Source organism: Oncorhynchus keta, chromosome 29, assembly GCF_023373465.1.
Source record: "Oncorhynchus keta strain PuntledgeMale-10-30-2019 chromosome 29, Oket_V2, whole genome shotgun sequence".
In the NCBI taxonomy this organism is placed as follows: Eukaryota; Metazoa; Chordata; class Actinopteri; order Salmoniformes; family Salmonidae; genus Oncorhynchus; species Oncorhynchus keta.
The window spans coordinates 25,388,173-25,406,146 of NC_068449.1; the positions used below are offsets into that span (position 1 = coordinate 25,388,173).

The following is a 17,974-nucleotide window of genomic DNA, read 5'->3' on the forward strand; positions in this document are numbered from 1 at the left end:
AGAGCCCCAGGACCAGCTTCCTTAGGGAACTCTTCTCCAAGTTTGTCTCTCTCTATAGGTGATGGGTTTGTTATGGAAGGTTTGAGAATCGCTTCCATTTAGGTGGTTGTAGAATTTAACAGCTCTTTTCTGGATTTTGATAATTAGCGGGTATTGGCCTAATTCTGCTTTGCATGCATTATTCTGTGTTTTACATTGTACACAGAGGATATTTTTGCAGAATTCTGCATTTTGTGAATTCTTGGTTGGTGAGCGGACCCCAGACCTCACAACCATAAAGGCCAATGGGTTCTATAGCTGATTCAAGTATTTTTAGCCAGATCATAATTGGTATGTTGAATTTTATGTTCCTCTTAATGGCATAGAAGGCCCTTCTTGCCTTGTCTCTCAGATTGTTCACAGCTTTGTGGAAGTTGTGGTGCTGATGTTTAGGCCAAGGGATGTATAGTTTTTTTTGTGTACTCTAGGGCAACTGTGTCTAGCTGGAATTTGTATTTGTGGTCCTGGCAACTGGACCTTTTTTGGAACACTGTTATTTTTCTCTTACTGAGATTTACTGTCAGGGCCCAGGTCTGACAGAAACTGTGCAGAAGATCTAGGTGCTGCTGTAGGCCCTCCTTGGTTGGGGACAGAACCGCCAGATCATCAGCAAACAGTAGACGTTTGACTTCAGATTCAAGTAGGGTGAGGCCGGGTGCTGCAGACTGATCTAGTGCCCTCGCCAATTCGTTGATATATATGTTGAAGAGGTTGGGGCTTAAGCTGCATCCCTGTCTTAACCCACTGCCCGGTGGAAAGAAATGTGTGTTTTTTTTGCCAATTATAACCTCATATTTAGCTCTGGCATCTTCTACATGGATTTTAGAATGTTGTATGTTTTTCCCCCAACCCCACTTTCCTTCAATTTGTATAGCAGACTCTCATGCCAAATTGAGTCAAAAGCTTTTTTGAAATCAACAAGGCATGAGAATACTTTGCCTTTGTTTTGTTTTTGTTTGTTTGTCAATTAGGGTGTGCAGGATAAATACGTGGTCTGTCGTATGGTAATTTGGTAAAAAATACAATTTGGCATTTGCTCAGTACATTGTTTTTATTGAGGAAATGTACAAGTCTGCTGTTATTGATAATGCACAAGATTTTCCAAAGTTTGCTGTAGACGCATATCACAAGGTAGTTATTGGGGCCAAATTTGTCTCCACTTTTGTGGATTGGGGTGATCAGTCCTTGGTACCAAATATTGGGAAAGATGCCAGAGCTAAGGCTGATGTTAAATAGTTTAAGTATAGCCAATTGGAATTTGTGGCCTTTATATATTAACATTTCATTGAGGATACCATCAACACCACATACCTTTTTGGGTTGAAGGGTTTGTATTTTGTCCTGTAGTTCATTCAATGTAATTGGAGATTCCAGTGGGTTTTGGTAGTCTTTAATAGTTGATTCTAAGATTTGTATTTGATCATGTATATGTTTTTGCTGTTTGTTCTTTGGTATAGGGCCAAAAAGATTGAACAAGTGGTTTACCCATAAATCTCAGTTTTGGATAGATAACTCTTCATGTTTGTTTAGTGTTTTACAATTTTCCCAGAAGTGGTTAGAGTCTATGGATTCTTCAATTACATTGATCTGATTTCTGACGTGCTGTTCTTTCTTTTTCCGTAGTGTATTTCTGTATTGTTTTAGTGATTCACCATAGTGATGGCGTAGGCTCAGGTTTTTTGGGTCTCTAAGTTTTTGGTTGGACAGGTTTCTTAATTTCTTTCTTAGGTTTTTACATTCTTCATCAAACCATTTGTCATTGTTGTTCATCTTCTTTGGTTTTCTGTTTGACATTTTTTTGATTTGATAGGGAAGCTGAGAGGTCAAATATACTGTTTAGGTTTTCTACTGCCAAGTTTACATCTTCACTATTACGTTTTGTCCAGGAAGTTGTTTAAAAGGGATTGAATTTGTTGTTGCCTCATTTTTTGGGGGGTAGGTTTCCACACTATTTCCTTCCATCTATAGCATTTCTTAATATTATTCAGTTCCTTTGGCTTTGATGCCTCATGATTGAGTATATCTCTGTTCAAGTAAACTGTGATTTTGCTGTGATCTGATAGGGGTGTGGGCTGACTGTGAATGCTCTGAGAGACTCTCTCGGTCTCGCTTTCTCTCTATGCATTGCTCAATGTTCTTTTCTGATTGTGTAGGAGGTGGAAGCTATAGAGACGGAGGTGAAGATGATGGAGAAGGACGTCACTGAGATCAGGACGTTGTTATCGTCCCCTGACACTCTTCCCAGCCCCAGAGAGGAGAGCCTGAAGGTGAGCTGGGTGAAAGGAGTGTCTGGCATGTTTAGCCCTGGGACAGAGAGTGAGTGCTGATCTAGGATTAGTTTTGCCTTTCAGATCATAATGAATAACAAATGGGAAACCTGATTCTAGATCGTCAATCCTACTCTGAGACGCTTTATGAATACAGACCCTGGTCTCCCTCCTGTAACCCAGAGTGAGTCACTGTGTGTATATCCTTATACAGGTGTGTGTGGACAGGATCCAGTCTTTGCGGATGACCATAGCAGAGATCCAGAGCTGTAAGCCAGGCCTGTGTCTGCCAGAGAAGGCTGAGGAGACCCTCACTGTCTTTCAGAGAGTGGACCAGCTCCAACAGCAGCTAGAAGAGCTGGAGAAGGTGGCTCGGCAAATAAATGACTCCTCCCTACACACAAACACACTTTCTCAAATGTACACTCAGGATTACTGTCTTCCTTTATTTTCCTTTATTTTCAGATGGTTCCAGGGGAGTTCATAGTGAAGAAACAGACACTCACTTTACCGCCAGTGAAGGTCCCTGCTCCTAGCCCAACTGTACCCACCTCTTCCACAGAGAATGTTTCTGTGCCCAGCTCAACATTACCAGCCACTGAGGAAGCAGACGTGAGATCCTTCCCCACAGCCACACCGCTGCATGGGTCACCTCCACACTATAATGACCCTCAGGTTTTAGGCTGGGTTTCTGTATAAGCACTTTGTAAAATGTAAAAATAGCTTTATAAATAAATGTGATTGATTGAACCTGACCAGGATATTCTGTTTTTGCAGGAGAATGGAGTGGAGCAGGGCCAGATCCAGATAGTCCATGTAGAGGAAGACACCCTGAAGTCTTCTCCTGAACAGAGACTCAGCTGGGGAACGGAGAAGAGTCGGGTAAAAACCAAGTCACCCATATGTAGACAGTCTGACATGTTGTTAGCATGTGTCTACCTGGTAGTATCTTGTACCTGTCTGTGCTGTCTATTATAGTTTAGAAGCCTTTGAAGTCTTACTCCCACTCAGCTGTTTCACCCTCACTCAGCTGTTTCACCCTCACTCAGCTGTCTCCCCCTCACTCAGCTGTCTCACCCTCACTCAGCTGTCTCCCCCTCACTCAGCTGTCTCCCCCTCACTCAGCTGTCTCCCCCTCACTCAGCTGTCTCCCCCTCACTCAGCTGTCTCACCCTCACTCAGCTGTCTCACCCTCATTCATCTGCCACCCGTCTTACCTCTAACCTGTCTCACCTCTAACCTGTCTCACCTCACTACTTTGTGTCAGCCGTAATCTGATGTATATTCTAAAAATGAGATGTGAGAGTAGATGACTTGTTCTAACATTACAGACACTGGTCAGGGGTAGGCAGGTCATGCTCCGTATGTCATGTGGCTTTTAATGGTACATTTGTAATGACTTAGTGCTTAGTTAGTTTGTAGTGCTTAATAAAGCAGGACATCAGTCTTCTAGTAGCATTGCATGCTTTTCATAACTCTTTGTTTTTCTACTATTCTTTCTTTTTAGAAGATGACCTCACTATTACATAGGGGGAGGGACATACCATATTCAAAGACAAAACGAACACCTAAGAAATTATGAATCATTTATTATAATATATAATGTATATAACATTAGTAGGGGATAGGGGTAGGGGGGATATATGTTTATAACATAGGGGATATAGGTTTATCAAAAGGATAAAAGGTTTCAAAATAGGAGACAGCCATGAAGCATCAAACCCATCATTAAAGGGCCTATTGTCAACATACAGTATATTCAGTTGGAAGTTTACATACACTAAAGTCAATAACTTGTTTTTCAACCACTTCACAAATTGCTTGCTAACAAACTATAGTTTTGGCAAGTCGGTTAGGACATCTACTTTGTGCATGACAAGTCATTTTTCCAACAATTGTTTACAGACAGTGAAATAATCTGTCACAATTCCAGTGGGTCAGAAGTTTACATTCACGAATTTGACTGTGCCTTTAAACAGCTTGGAAAATTCCAGAAAAGGATGTAATGGCTTTAGAAGCTTCGGATAGGCTAATTGACATCATTTGACTCAATTGGAGGTATACCTGTGGTTCTATTTCAAGGCCTACCTTCAAACTCAGTGCCTCTTTGCTTGACATCATGGAAAAATCTAAAGAAATCAGCCAAGACCTCAGAAAAATAATTGTAGACCTCCACAAATCTGGTTCATCCTTGGAACCAATTTCCAAATGCCTGAAGGTAGCAAGTTAATCTGTACAAACCATTGTACGCAAGTATTAACACCATGGGACCACGCAGCCGTCATACCGCTCAGGAAGGAGACTCCTAGAGATGAACGTACTTTGATGCGAAAAGTGCAAATCAATACCAAAACAACAGCAAAATAGCTTGTGAAGATACTGGAGGAAACAGGTACAAAAGTATCTATATACACAGTAAAGTCCTATATCGCCATAACCTGAAAGGCCGCTCAGCAAGGAAGAAGCCACTGCTCCAAATCCGCCATAAAAAAGCCAGACTACGGTTTGCAAATGCACATGGGGAAAAAGATACATACTTTTTGGAGAAATGTCCTCTGCTCTGATGAAACAAAAATAGAACTGTTTGGCCATAATGACTATTGTTATGTTTGGAGGAAAAAAGGGGGTCTTGCAAGCCAAAGACCACCATCCCAACCGTGAAGCTCGGGGGTGGCAGCATCATGTTATGGGGGTGCTTTGCTGCAGGAGAGTCTGGTGCACTTCACAAAATAGATGGCATCATGAAGGAAAATTGTGGATATATTGAAGCAACATCTCAAGGAAGTTAAAGCTTGGTCGCAAATGGGTCTTCAAAATGGACAATGACCCCAAGCATACTTCCAAAGTTGTTGCAAAATGGCTTAAGGACAGCAAAGTAATGGTTGGCGTGGCCACCACAAAGCCCTGACCTCAATCTATAGAACATTTGTGGGCAGAACTGATCAAGCGTGTGCAAGCAAGGAGTCCTACAAACCTGACTCAGTTACACCAGCTCTGTCAGGAGGAATGGGCCAAAATTCACCCAACTTATTGTGGGAAGCTTGTGGAAGGCTACCCAAAATGTTTGACCCAAGTTAAACAATTTAAAGAATACCAATGCTACTAATGCTACCAAATTCTAATTGAGTGTATGTAAACTTCTGACCCACTGGGAATGTGATGAAATAAATCATTCTCTCTACTATTATTCTGACATTTCATATTCTTAAAATAAAGTGGTGATCCTAACTGACCTAAGTCAGGGACTTTTTACAAGGATTAAATGTCAGGAATTGTGAAAAACTGAGTTTAAATGTATTTGGCTAAGGTGTATGTCAACTTCCTTCTTCAACTGTATGTATATATTGCCATGCATTCAGTTTACTGACATTAGCTAAATATTATGAAAGTGGGTGAACCTATAACCTGTGAAAGCAGTGGGACATCAATTTAAAGTGATCTGAGATATAGTCATATAACAACAAGATACAGTAAACTCCAAAAAGTTATAGAGATTAGGATATCCTAGATTCCAGGGAAGTTACTTAATATTCAGAGAGGGTGGATAGGAGTTTCTGAATAGATTGTGTATAAGAGCGAGACAGAGACCCCCCCTGCCTATGACACATGAGCCCCGTCCAGCCCACCACACATGACCCCTGACCTGCAATAAGGCGACCAATGTGAGTACAGTGAGTAAGTCTCAAAGACAGTGTCCATTCCTACAGTTTCTAGTATGGGTTTACGGTTCTGTAAAACTCAGCAGCCAACGATTCATGACATTGTTCCATGTGCCTAATGCAACACACAACACTGAAGCATGACTAACCCAATTATATTTAAATGTCTACCAAATAAGAGCATTGCTCTTTCTAATTCTCAATCTATCTTTGTCATACCCTCCTTTTAGAGTGCGCTTCTATTCCGGGACGTGCATGTGTTCCCATCATTCAGCTTGTTTGTATGTCTGTACATGTATCCTTGACTTGGCGTGGCAGGAGTCCAGGGGCGTGTTATGTCCTGTGGAGGAGGAAGAGGGAGGGTAGGAAAAAGAGGAGGAGGGGAGAGGAGGCTCACTGTGGTGGCTGTCTGGGGCAGAGCTCCAGTGTCCTACTGGACCCTCTGACATCACTGCCCCTGGCCTTCCTGTGACATGCCCGTGGGTCACTCTGCCCCCTGTTTCACTGCAGCACTGGGAGGCACTATATCCAACCCTGCTTCCCTATAATCTTGTTCCCATGTTTCCTCTTCCTCCTCCTCTTCCTCCTTGCTGGTCTCACACACACTCTGGAAATGTGCTTGTCTGTGTTCAGTTTCTTTCCACATATTTTTACTTTGACAATAAAATCAGTATCTTCTCTATTTAATTTTTTCCAATTCTCTATGTTGCTATTTTGTTTTCAGGTGGGTCGTTGTTATTTAATGCCGTCCCCTCAAGTCTTCCTCTTTACTTTTCAGAATGTTGAGGGTACTGCTGCCGATGTGATTGATTACCTCTAGGGGGCAATGTGGTGCAATCTTTGCCAATGACCTTTTACCAAAACATCTATGAGAAGTTTTTAAAACGTTTTTGTTTTCACTCGTATATCTGCACCTTATTTTAGAACCAGGGCGTTTCATAGTTTTGATGTTTTTTGTTGTTGCCTATTATTTCATTGAAATGTTTGTGGTTTGTTATTGACTGTCTCCACCGCGTTGCTGTTCTGGTCAGGACCCTGAGGCTGCAGCAGAAGGGAACCATGCTGCAGCTGAGGAAGAAGGGGGAAGCACAGCCATGGATCAGAGTCAGGACACAACTGAACAGGTACCAGACACCTCCATCTATGGGAGTCAGACAATGGCACCTAACAGCACTGTATGATGTAACACCGCATAACAACCCTCATATGAAAGAACATGTAGAACATTTACATATAACAGGACTGTTTTAGTGCCTTTAATGAATGACTGTGTATGGTTTTCTCATGGATGATAACATAATAATGACTGATGCTGTATCTGAGTAGTGTCCACATTGTAACACTGCTCATGTCTCTTCAGGACCTCTCTGTAGTGGGTCTCTCGGTCGCCTCAGGAACAAGTGTGTCCGAAGCTTTATCAAAACCTGTGGGCACAGTCAGAACACAGTCTCTGTCTGAAAGCATGGTAAACACACCCCCCTCCATTCAACTCTCAAAATCCTCCAAGTCCCAATGTATTGTGTCCTAGACCTAGTCTGCAGTAGAACCCATTGTTTAGACTCCCTCTCTATCTCGATCTACGTTCGGTGCATTTACATGGCGGAAGAATCCCAGATGTTCTATCATACTGCAGTTTGATTCTCACAGGTTGCAGTATGAGTCTGAACATTCTGTTAACACATTGTCAGGAATTCGAATTCCGATTTTTATAGTTTTATATGTTTACGTGATAAATGACAACTAAGCATGCTATCAAGTGAACTGTCAGGGAGTAGGCTCATGTGAATCTGGTTCATCCCCGGTTACTGATAGCTGGCAGACCACCTCTTTTACAACAAAGACAATTCCTCTAACTGGAAGGGAAAGAAAGGAGTTGATGATGTGGGGTGCGTTTTTAAAAAGGATACTATATTGTACTGCATGGGTCCTTTTTTGTTGTTTGATGATCAAAAAACGTACTTGATATTGATACGTTGATAATTATTTGGACTTTCCATAAAATCGTATACTGGTAACCACATTTGTGAATCCTGTTTTATAATGTACAATATACATTTATTAGACGTTGTTGACCCTTAAGACTCTGAGTATAATTGCACATGCCTCGAAGCAATATGCATATCTGTTTAGTTTATTACTCTATGTGCTTGCTTACACACATATGCATTGTATTTCAATGAGTTATGATCGTTTTGCATAATATGCTGTTTACACACTATTCCACCACTGCCTGGAAGCAGGACGGCATGGAAAACTATATTCTTGGAATTAGTATTTTCCCATTTATACTTTAGATACAGTCCCAAGCAAGTACGTTTATAGTAAAGTATACACTACCAAGATGACTGTTGGCCATGAAAATGCACTGATTGAACTTAATTGATATTAATAGAGTACTTAGTCTTAATACTTCTGCATGTACTGTACTGTAGGATGTTCTTTTTCATTTTTCCTTTGTGAACAAATACAGCTGCTTCTTCTTATGTGGCAAAACTAAAGAAAAGAGAAATAAATCCAGCCAAATGATCTACTCCCCCCGTCTCTCTCTTTCTGTGTCAGGAGCTCATGGGACAGAGGGGGCTTGCATGGAGGGGGGATGACAGCCACCCAGAGGGGCTGAAGACACACATCAGAGACACACACACACACCCAGGGGGCTCACCTGCTGCACATATACTCACAGAGGATGTACAGACACTCACTGAGGTCACAGTGGACACAAGTGTCCCCAAAGACATCCAGACAGTAACTCCAGTCATTTTACCAACGATGAGGCTGTCAAAGGTGGATAGTAGGCTGGTGTTATCTGAGGCAGGGCAGGCCTGTCTGGTTCAGCCACCCTCTGAGAATGCTCTGGTTGTTCCAGAGCAGAGGCCCACAGTGCCCCAGCCAATGCCCAGAAAGAAAAAAAGCGCACCTCAGACAGGTTTGCTCACGGCACCATCCCAGCCTATAGAAATGGCACTCAATGTATCCACTGGACAGACACACACAGCCTCTGATCTCACACACCAGACACCTGTGCAAGTTGAGGCATCTACCCCTCTAGCAGCACCTGAGGAGACACCCACGACCACCACCACCCTGGGCGTGGTCAGCACACACACTGTCCCCCAGACCACACTCAAACCAACCGAAGAGGACATGGAGGGTGTGCATCCAGCAGCAACCCTGGTAAGCACTGAAACGTCCCAGTACAATACAGGCCCAACAGTCCTAACCCCTGCTAACCATGCAACCACAGTGGTCTACGAGTGCACACACGAGTGGGTCTTAAACGATGTTTCAAAAAGACCTGGGTTCAAATACTTTTTGAAATCGTTTCAAGCACTTTACCTGTGCTTGATTGAACTTGTCTGCTTAATGGAACCAATAGAATGGTCCCAAAACTGCAAAACCACACCCATCTGTCACTACAGGCAGAAGAAAGCAAACCTTCAAAGTATTTGAAGTATTTCAAAGAGTATTTGAACCCAGGTCTGTTCACAACTGTAGTGTCACATTAATGGAATGGGTTTACACAGTAATGATGCTGATAATTATAATGATGCACATTTGTGAATGATTTCAATAATCCCTGTTGAGTGATCTGTGTGATGTAAAGTTAAGACTGTAATGTACAGCAGTGTAGAGGGCTTGAGTGACTCATGGTGCTAACCATGGTGTTACATCTTATTCTCACACTCTCACACTGTCTGTGCCTCAAACATCTATATGTGCATATGTGCTGACAGGAGAGAAACGGGAGAACAAATTTAAAAGAACTGGCATAACAGATGAAAGAGGAAACAACAGCAGATAGTACATCAGAGAGAAAGATAAAAGATTGAAGGAGCGAATAAGGAGGTTTGCCGATTCAGCTGACTGGTCTGCCAGTAGATCCTTCTGTCTCAGCCCCGCCCCCGTGGCCTGGGGCCTCTTAACTGGGTGTGTGATAATGAGTCCCTGTCACCGGAGCTCCCTCTGAGCCTACCTGCCACCGCTTTCAGGAAGTGGCTTTGGCCACAGATGGGTGGGGCACCATGGGTGAAAGAAAGAGAGAACTAGAGGCAGAGGCAGTCTGGGAGAGAGAGAGAGAAACAGACAGAGAAAGAGACGACATATAGAGAAAAGAAAGAGAAAGAGAGAGACCCGACAGACAGAAAAAGAGAGTGAGAGAGACAGACAGACAGATAGACAGTGAAAAAGAAAGAGACGGGGAAATAGTGAGGAGACAAAAGAGAGAAAAAGAAAGAGAATGGGGTGGTGTGAGAAGTAGATTTTTAAGTGCCGAAATCCCCAGGACAGTCAGCTGTAGCCTGAGTACTCACCGGCCAGTGCCTGTCAGTTACTGCCAGTGTATACTAGTATTAGTTAAGAATGTCATCCACTCCCTCTCCTCCTATCTGCTGTCCCTACTAGCCGATTGTGAGGGGGAGGTGATTGGTACAGGAGGAATCTCAGTGGCTGTGTGTCTGTGTCCCAGGCCCTAGGGGTGTTCCCAGCCCCAGCCTTGACTGGGCCCTGCCCCACTCTGGAGGTGCTTAATGCCTACAGTGAGCAGGCCACCCAGCTAGAGGTTTGGCTGGAGAGAGCCCAGCACACCCTTGGAGTGCTGGAGCGGGCCGCCACTGCCAGCATGCAGGACAGTGTGGAGCAGCAGCTCCTCACGTGCCAGGTAAGAACTGCAGACGGGTGTCAAAGTTCAGCTCTGTGGAGGGCCTGCCGAGTGGGGCTTTATCCAGGAACTTCCCCAGGCATGGTAGTTCATAGCAAGGATATAAGAGACGCCTCAGTATCATAAACTTGTGTGTATTCGTCTTATCGGTTTGCTCATGCTTTTCTTTAGCACACGAGAGGGTTCCGGTATCTACTTACAACCACAAATAGCGGCGTCATATTAATGATGTACATCACTGTCAGTCGTTCTGATGTCATGCCAATCATCTGCTTTGACTATTAGGTTTATTTCCTTAACAACCTCTAATTTATTGACCTGCCTTGTCCATAGTTGAAAGTCTTTCTAAATCACCAGTGATCAAGGTTCATCAACGGTCATTTTCCTGCTTTTAGCTGCTTTGCCTACTGCTGCAGGTGGTAGTTGTTTTTTTCCCATTCAGTCTTAGTAAACACCACCGGTTGTTGGATAGAAAGTGCTGCTGTCTCACAGGCAGATAGGTTAGTGTTTGAAATGAGGCAAGGTTGAACAAACAGTGATGTCCAGCTAATGTGTTGCTGGTATTTGTCTTCAGGGTGCAGTGTATTTTCTAAAGGTGCAGGCCACATGGCCACGATCAGTTGTACTAGATAGGCGTTTGTCAAGTGCACAAACTGTGCTGATTTGCAGGGAATTACTCCAAATGGCTATTTGTAAATGGAATTAGCTAATAGTTTTACAGTCTCATTTCCTTGCATGACCTTAGACATGCTAAACAAAGACATGCAGCAATGAAGCATTAGTTATGATTGCTGTGGTGATGTGGGCAAATCATTGGAAAATCACTTGTAGGACCAGCCAGTTCTGGAATATAGACTATTATGTTCTTACTTTTTTTTTACATCAACAGTGTTCACAATATATTATTAGCTATCACCATTTCAATCTAGAATAAACATGGTACTATCCAGCCTGGATTCTCTGGGCGTGTAATCTGATCCCAGCATTAAAGTTTCAGAGGGTAAACACATTCCTATAGCACGGCAGATTTGAATGAAGGCTTTGTAGGCAAACAAAGACACAGCATCTCATAGGATCTAGCCTCATATTTAAATTGATCAACATCTTTAGAAAACCCTGTACACCCCTTTTCCAGGAACCACCCTTTTCACAACCTCAATCCCAAATGGACTCTAACCCAAGCAGGTTGCCTTTCACATGGAGCCTTGTGACTCCTAGCACCTGCCTCAGGTGCTGTAGGTCAGTCAGGTCAGTCAAACCTGGGACACTCTGGCAGGTGATGCAGGTCAGTCAAACCTGGTACACTCTGGCAGGTGATGCAGGTCAGTCAAACCTGGTACACTCTGGCATGTGATGTAGGTCAGTCAAACCTGGTACACTCTGGCAGGTGATGTGGGTCAACCTATTAAAAGTGACACATTAAAGGAGCATCAGCAATTCTTGGAGGACAGTGGGAGTTGATAAAAAAAAAACATTATTTATTGATAAAACTGACATGTTTAATTCCTTAGCCTTCATCAGTGTTTTGCATGCACCCTGGTTGGAGAGCGAGCTCGCTGCAGGAAAATATACTGTATTCATAGTATGAGTCTGTACTGTATAGTGTATACCCAGTGTATAGTGTATACCCTATTCCCTAGATATAGTTGATCCATGGAGAGAGTCTGTGTGCTCAGGTTCACACCTTTAGGGGATTAACCAGTGTGAATGGGATTGTGCTCTACTTACTCTCCCAGGACACTGTGTTCTGATGACATTAGCACTCACGCTGCTGCAGGTGTCTCGGTCCACTTCCTTTTATTGTTCTTCGTGAGAATTAGGTACTAAAATGAAGCAATGTTGTGTGTGTGTGTGTGTGTGTGTGTGTAGGAGATGTTCCTGGAGATAGAGCAGAAGGTAGCCAGTCTGTCTGTCCTGGAGCAGCAGGAGGGCTCAGCATGGTCCCACCAGGAGGCTGAGGCCCTCTCCTCCAAACTGGAGCTGCTCAAGACCAGCCTGGTCACCTTCCAGCTGTTGTTGCAGGAGAGACAGAGCCACGAGCAGATGCATACCAGCACACATACAGAGGCGCAGGTACATCCAAACAGAGAGCCACGTGCACGGATGTGCACACATTAACACACATGCGTGCACACACACATACACGCACACACACTCACTGAACTTCTGCAAAAGAGCTGTCTGCTGATGACACTGACAGTGGAGTAGGTGTTTTGTCTATTTGGTAATCTCTCCATGACAATGTTACCAAGCTTCCAGATAAACAAACAGCTATTGTTAAAGTAAAATGTCAGGGCCTCCCGAGTGGTGCAGTAGGGCACTGCATCGCAGCGTTAGCTGTGCCACCAGAGACTCTGGGTACCGCGCCCAGGCTCTGTCGCAGCCTGCGACGCACAATTGGCCTAGCACTGTCCGGGTTAGGGAGGGTTGGCCTGTAGGGATATCCTTGTCTCATCGCGCACCAGCGACTCCTGTGGCGGGCACAGTGTGTGCTAACCAAGGTAGCCAGGTGCACGGTGTTTCCTCCGACACATTGGTGCGAATGGCTTCCGGGTTAGATGCGTGCTTTCGTCTCTCCCGAGCCCGTACGGGAGTTGTAGCGATGAGACAAGATAGTAATTACTAGCAATTGGATACCACGAAATTGGGGAGAAAATTGGATTAAATTTTTTTTTAAAGTGAAATGTCAAAGAGAGATCATTATCACTTCCTAATGCTTTAGTTCCTGTGGCAAGTTTTTATTTCAACAAGGGGTGTAAAACCCGCTTGTTGACGAAAACACAGAAACAAGCCTTGTAATGTTAATGAGTAATACATCCTGAGACTGGGCATTATGTTCCAAGTCACGACTGTGAATATTTTACTCAAACAACAGAAATGTCTCTCTCTCTTGCCGTCTTCCTTGTTCTTTCCATCCTCTGAAGGTGCCGTCACCGTCACCGTCATCACCCAGAAAGCTTCCTCTAGAGGGCAGACTGCAGCGTAGCGGCAGTGTCCAGGAGATTCTCTCTTCCTCCAAGAGCAAACTCTTTAGACAGACCAGCTTTCAACAGCAGAAGGTAAACTGTCCAAAACATGTCTGAACGGTGTGGCTGGCTATTTATTGGACTTTAATTGTATTGACAAATTCACACATGATGATGCCCAGTGAAGAATTATAAGTACAGTATTTGCTAGTCGTGGCTGTTATTTTTGTCCCCATGCAGGAATTGGAGCAGGAGCTGAGTGAGCAGAGAGGCCTGACCAAGGCTATCGCCCAGCAGGGGAGTAGAGGTCGTCTCCACAGCCAGGCCCAAAAGGATCAACCTGAGCCATCCACACGGTACTGATTCCCTTAGAGTGCTCCAGTCTGTAGGCTTTGGAGCTAGAATAAATCATGAACGATGCTATACACAATTTTTAGACAATCATCTTTTGTTGGTGTTTTTTCCTTCACTCGGGAGAAGGGGGATGAGTAGTTGTGGTTGTCCACATTCTCTACAAATGTATACTCTATGCTTTTGTTCCATAATCATAATCATGTTCTTGAAATAGAAGCAGCTCTTTCCCCAAATAATCATTTTACAATGTGATCTTTGCCAAAAAAACACAGCATGGCACAGAGAGTTAGAAGTAATTACTTTGTTTGTCTATTACATTTTCATTTCTCTGTGCTTCTCTTCGGTGAGAGTGGGAGAGATTCATTTAGATGGACCTTCATTTCTTCTCAGAGACTAAAAATGTCAGCTATATAAAAATGATTATGATTGTGTTCTCAGTGGAGTTCTCCAAGGCTGTGTGTGGTTCTGACAACCATCTAACTGCACAACTTGGTATCAAAGCATTTCGTATTATTATGTACGTCAATCTCAAACACTCCATTTAGCATATGTTACGTTTTGTATGGTATGTGTTAATTTGTGGATGTCCATCATCCATTTCGTATGATATGTTTTGAATTACAATTCATATGTTATGTTACGAAATGTATAATATGTCACAAATTTGCTAAATGTACAATATGTTATGAATTTTAAAAACGTATGATATGTTACGTATTCCAATTCTACGTTGGCTAGGGGTTAAGGTTAGGAGTTAGAATAAAGGCTTAAGGTTAGGGTTAGGGGAAGGTTTAGCTAAAAGTATTAAGGTTAGGGTTAGGGGAAGGGATAGCTAACATGATAAGTAGTTGCAAAGTAGCTAAAAAGTAGTAAGTAGCATCCGCCCATCCATCCACCCTGACCAACCAACCACCCGCCTTGCTTTTTTTTGTAACCATACCAAATGTAACATATCATACTCATGATCGGATTCCAGTCTATGAGACCAGGCTGAACTGCAACTCATTCCTTAGAGTTCCTGTTGAACCTGAAGGAGGGGGGGAGGCAGGGGTCCAAAGGAAGTGGACACACCTTCACAACCAGCTTCTGGCCTTGGAGCAGACTGCACAGCAAGGTCCTTCTGATGTAAGCAGCTCCCACTCTTAAATGACACACATTTTCAAGTGTGTAGTGTTCCACAGTGGGTATGTGTGTTTGTGTAAATGTGGAGTACAAATGGGGTCATACTGTACGTGAGTTCTTTCTTTCACTCTAAAGGGGACAGACTCATCTGTGAGTCAGAGCAATGGATCAGCCAGTAGTCTCATTGACTCCCACAGCATTCAGGACATACAGACACACATATGTCGGCTGCGGGAGCTGGGCCAGACTGCCAGTGAGGTGGTGACTCAGGTGAGGGAACTGATCTGTGGGTGTAGAATTCAAGTCAGTCTCAGGACATCATGGCTCATTAACATATCACCGTTTTCATGGAATTGGGAAAAGGGTGTCACCGGGGAAGAGATTCAATTCCACGTGAGAAAAATAGTCAGACAAAGTATTCTTTAAAATCAGTTTTCTTTTAGGGTTGTCACTTTCTCCATGTTGGTTTTAATGATCACTCTCTATATTTGATGTTTCTATGGCTTGTCTTTCCAGTCTGTGCTGGATGAGGAGGTTCATCAGAGGCTGGATGAGGGTCTGTTTGAGGTGCTATGTGGGGTGGGCCTATCTCTGTCCTCACTGACCCGGCTCCTGCAGTCCCCCTCAGGGAAGTCACACGAGGACACACAGCTCCAGCTGATGCAACTCGAGGTAGGGTCAACACCAAAGCACTCTCAATTACCCACCAAAGTACTTCAAACCATATGGTTTGGTTTTCATAACTATGCTTTATTTGATTCCAAATTTGATGCGTGTTCAGTCAGTTGAATGAGACTATTGACTCTATGTGTGTCTATGTGTTTGATCTTTGTTCGCAGACTCTGGCAGCAGAGCTGGTGACCCTGGGTGGTGAGCTGACCTCCCAGGGGTCAGAGGTAATTGGTGTTTTGGGGTCAGGTGGAGGTCATCTGTGTGTGGATCACCTAGGTAAACTCCTGCCTGTGGTCCAGAGCAGTCTGGCTGCCAGAGAGAAGCAGCTGCAGGCCCAGCTGGAGAAGACAGGCCATCACCAGGTCAGAACCACCACTGCACTCCCTGTAGTTTATTTAAGTAATTAAGGGGGTGTGGTATATGGCCAATATACCACGGCTTAGGGCTGTTCTTATGCATGATGTAATGTGGAGTGCCTGGATACAGCCCTTAGCCATGGTATATTGGCCATATGCCACAAACCCCCGAGGTGCCTTATTGTTATGATAAACTGGTTTCCAACATAATTAGAAGAGTAAACATAAGTGTTTTGTCATACCCGTGGTATACCATCTGATATACCACAGCTTTCAGCCAATGAGCATTCAAGGTACAGTGCACATCAGTATGTTGTATTACTATATGGTGGATTTTAGTCTGTCTTGTTAGATGTTCAGATTGTGTTTACTTGGTGGATAGGGATTTGAAATGATCTCTTAACTTAACATCGCCTTGTCTCACTTAAAACTGTACCGTTTGTAATGTTTTGACTTACCCTAAGGATATGATATGTAACACAGCATCAAATATTGATTTGTTGTGCTATGCAGTAATTGTTTTGGTATACTGTACTTTGTGTTGGTCTAACTCAACAGACACTCTTAAAAGAGTTGCATGCAGCCCTTCTTGCTAATAAGTTGGCCGTACAACAAATGACTAACGAAGCTGTCCCTCAAGACACTTGCAAGCAGCTACAGGTACTGTAAACTCATTCATATGTAGTCATTAATAGTCATAAGTAAATCTATCCATGTTAAATAGTTCTAGTTGGGTCTACTATAAATCCTTCTATGTGGATAGCTTACAGCTAAGTCATTAATTCATGTCCAACTTTAAAGATGTTCTCATCTGGATGAACCATCACCAAACTGTCCTTAAATGACCATGATATCTAGTGATCACTTTCGAAGGGGCAATGTCCATGACAAAAAACAACAAAGCGGTCACCCCTCCACTGATTTGGTAAACATCTGATGGGTCTGAGGGATCAGCTGAGGGTGTGGGCTGTTTGACCTGTGTATTTGTATTGTGTGTGTTTAGGCTGTGGTGCAGGTCCAGGGAGAGCTGCAGCTTCAGTCCAGCCAGGTGTCCTCCCTGCAGGAGAGGGCAGAGAGACAGGGTCTGCCCTCCACACTCATAGAGGAGGCCTACAAGCTGGAGGTACAGTATAGTCCTGTATAACACCTACACCTGAACACATATGTACTGAACTACATGGACCATGCTGAGACTCCATGATATGACATTAGTCTATTATATTACCCAATGAAATAAGTCACCTCAGTTAAATTATTTGGAATAGAGCTGACCTTACTTTCAACCTCTCCCTCTTTGATTTATTTTTATTTGACTCAGAATGACTGCTGTCTGACTTATCTTTGGAATTACATTAAAACAAGGCCTTGCTCAATGGAATCGGAGTAATGAACACATTCAGTGGGAGTGACCATACATTTGAATGCTGAAACCGTGACCCCATACATAACGATGAAGATATTAGTTCTGAGCGTGTGGTTACGTATGACCATGCGTGTTATCATGTAAACTTACTGCATGTGGATATCATACTGTTTATAATGTGTATTTAGGTTGTGCTGGAAAGTGTGTTGGGCTCTGTGGGCGCCAGACGTGAGGAGCTGAGGGCCAGTGTGGATCTCCAGCAGCAGTTTGAGAGGCTGCTACATGGCCTGGAAGTGCTGGTCACCCTGGGCTCAGAGCGTCTCTCACAGAGGCCTGGTCTGGAGCTCCACACCAGGACTGAGCTACAGGACTGCCTTAGCACACATTCGGTGAGCGCACACCATTCAGATCCTCCATTGTGTACTGATCCAATCAAGTGCGATTAGATAGCTACCTTGGATTCAGTTTTCATTCAGCCACCATAGAAACCAAGATATGGCTTCTTGTGTAATCGTTGGT

The 17,974-nt window shown here is 43.6% G+C and overlaps 1 protein-coding gene across 37 annotated transcripts in view; it reads left to right on the forward strand.

Moving 5' to 3' along the window:
- The window catches only part of syne2b (spectrin repeat containing, nuclear envelope 2b), a 142,215-nt gene that overhangs the window by 78,313 nt on the left and 45,928 nt on the right, over positions 1–17,974 (forward strand). For 35 of the 37 annotated variants that reach the window (XR_008086242.1, XM_052486289.1, XM_052486301.1 and 32 more), the window contains 18 exons: positions 2,193–2,306; positions 2,521–2,673; positions 2,772–2,981; positions 3,084–3,188; positions 6,997–7,089; positions 7,326–7,430; positions 8,525–9,139; positions 10,431–10,622; positions 12,492–12,695; positions 13,547–13,681; positions 13,829–13,944; positions 14,956–15,067; positions 15,200–15,334; positions 15,581–15,736; positions 15,904–16,098; positions 16,651–16,752; positions 17,096–17,215; positions 17,644–17,844. Coding sequence is in view for 36 of the 37 variants with exons in the window: in XM_052486289.1 (XP_052342249.1) it covers positions 2,193–2,306; positions 2,521–2,673; positions 2,772–2,981; positions 3,084–3,188; positions 6,997–7,089; positions 7,326–7,430; positions 8,525–9,139; positions 10,431–10,622; positions 12,492–12,695; positions 13,547–13,681; positions 13,829–13,944; positions 14,956–15,067; positions 15,200–15,334; positions 15,581–15,736; positions 15,904–16,098; positions 16,651–16,752; positions 17,096–17,215; positions 17,644–17,844 (3,063 nt within the window). In the remaining variant the exon portion in view is untranslated. The remainder of the gene's footprint in view (positions 1–2,192; positions 2,307–2,520; positions 2,674–2,771; positions 2,982–3,083; positions 3,189–6,996; positions 7,090–7,325; positions 7,431–8,524; positions 9,140–10,430; positions 10,623–12,491; positions 12,696–13,546; positions 13,682–13,828; positions 13,945–14,955; positions 15,068–15,199; positions 15,335–15,580; positions 15,737–15,903; positions 16,099–16,650; positions 16,753–17,095; positions 17,216–17,643; positions 17,845–17,974) is intronic. The other 2 variants (XM_052486292.1, XM_052486297.1) reach the window with 2 other exon arrangements.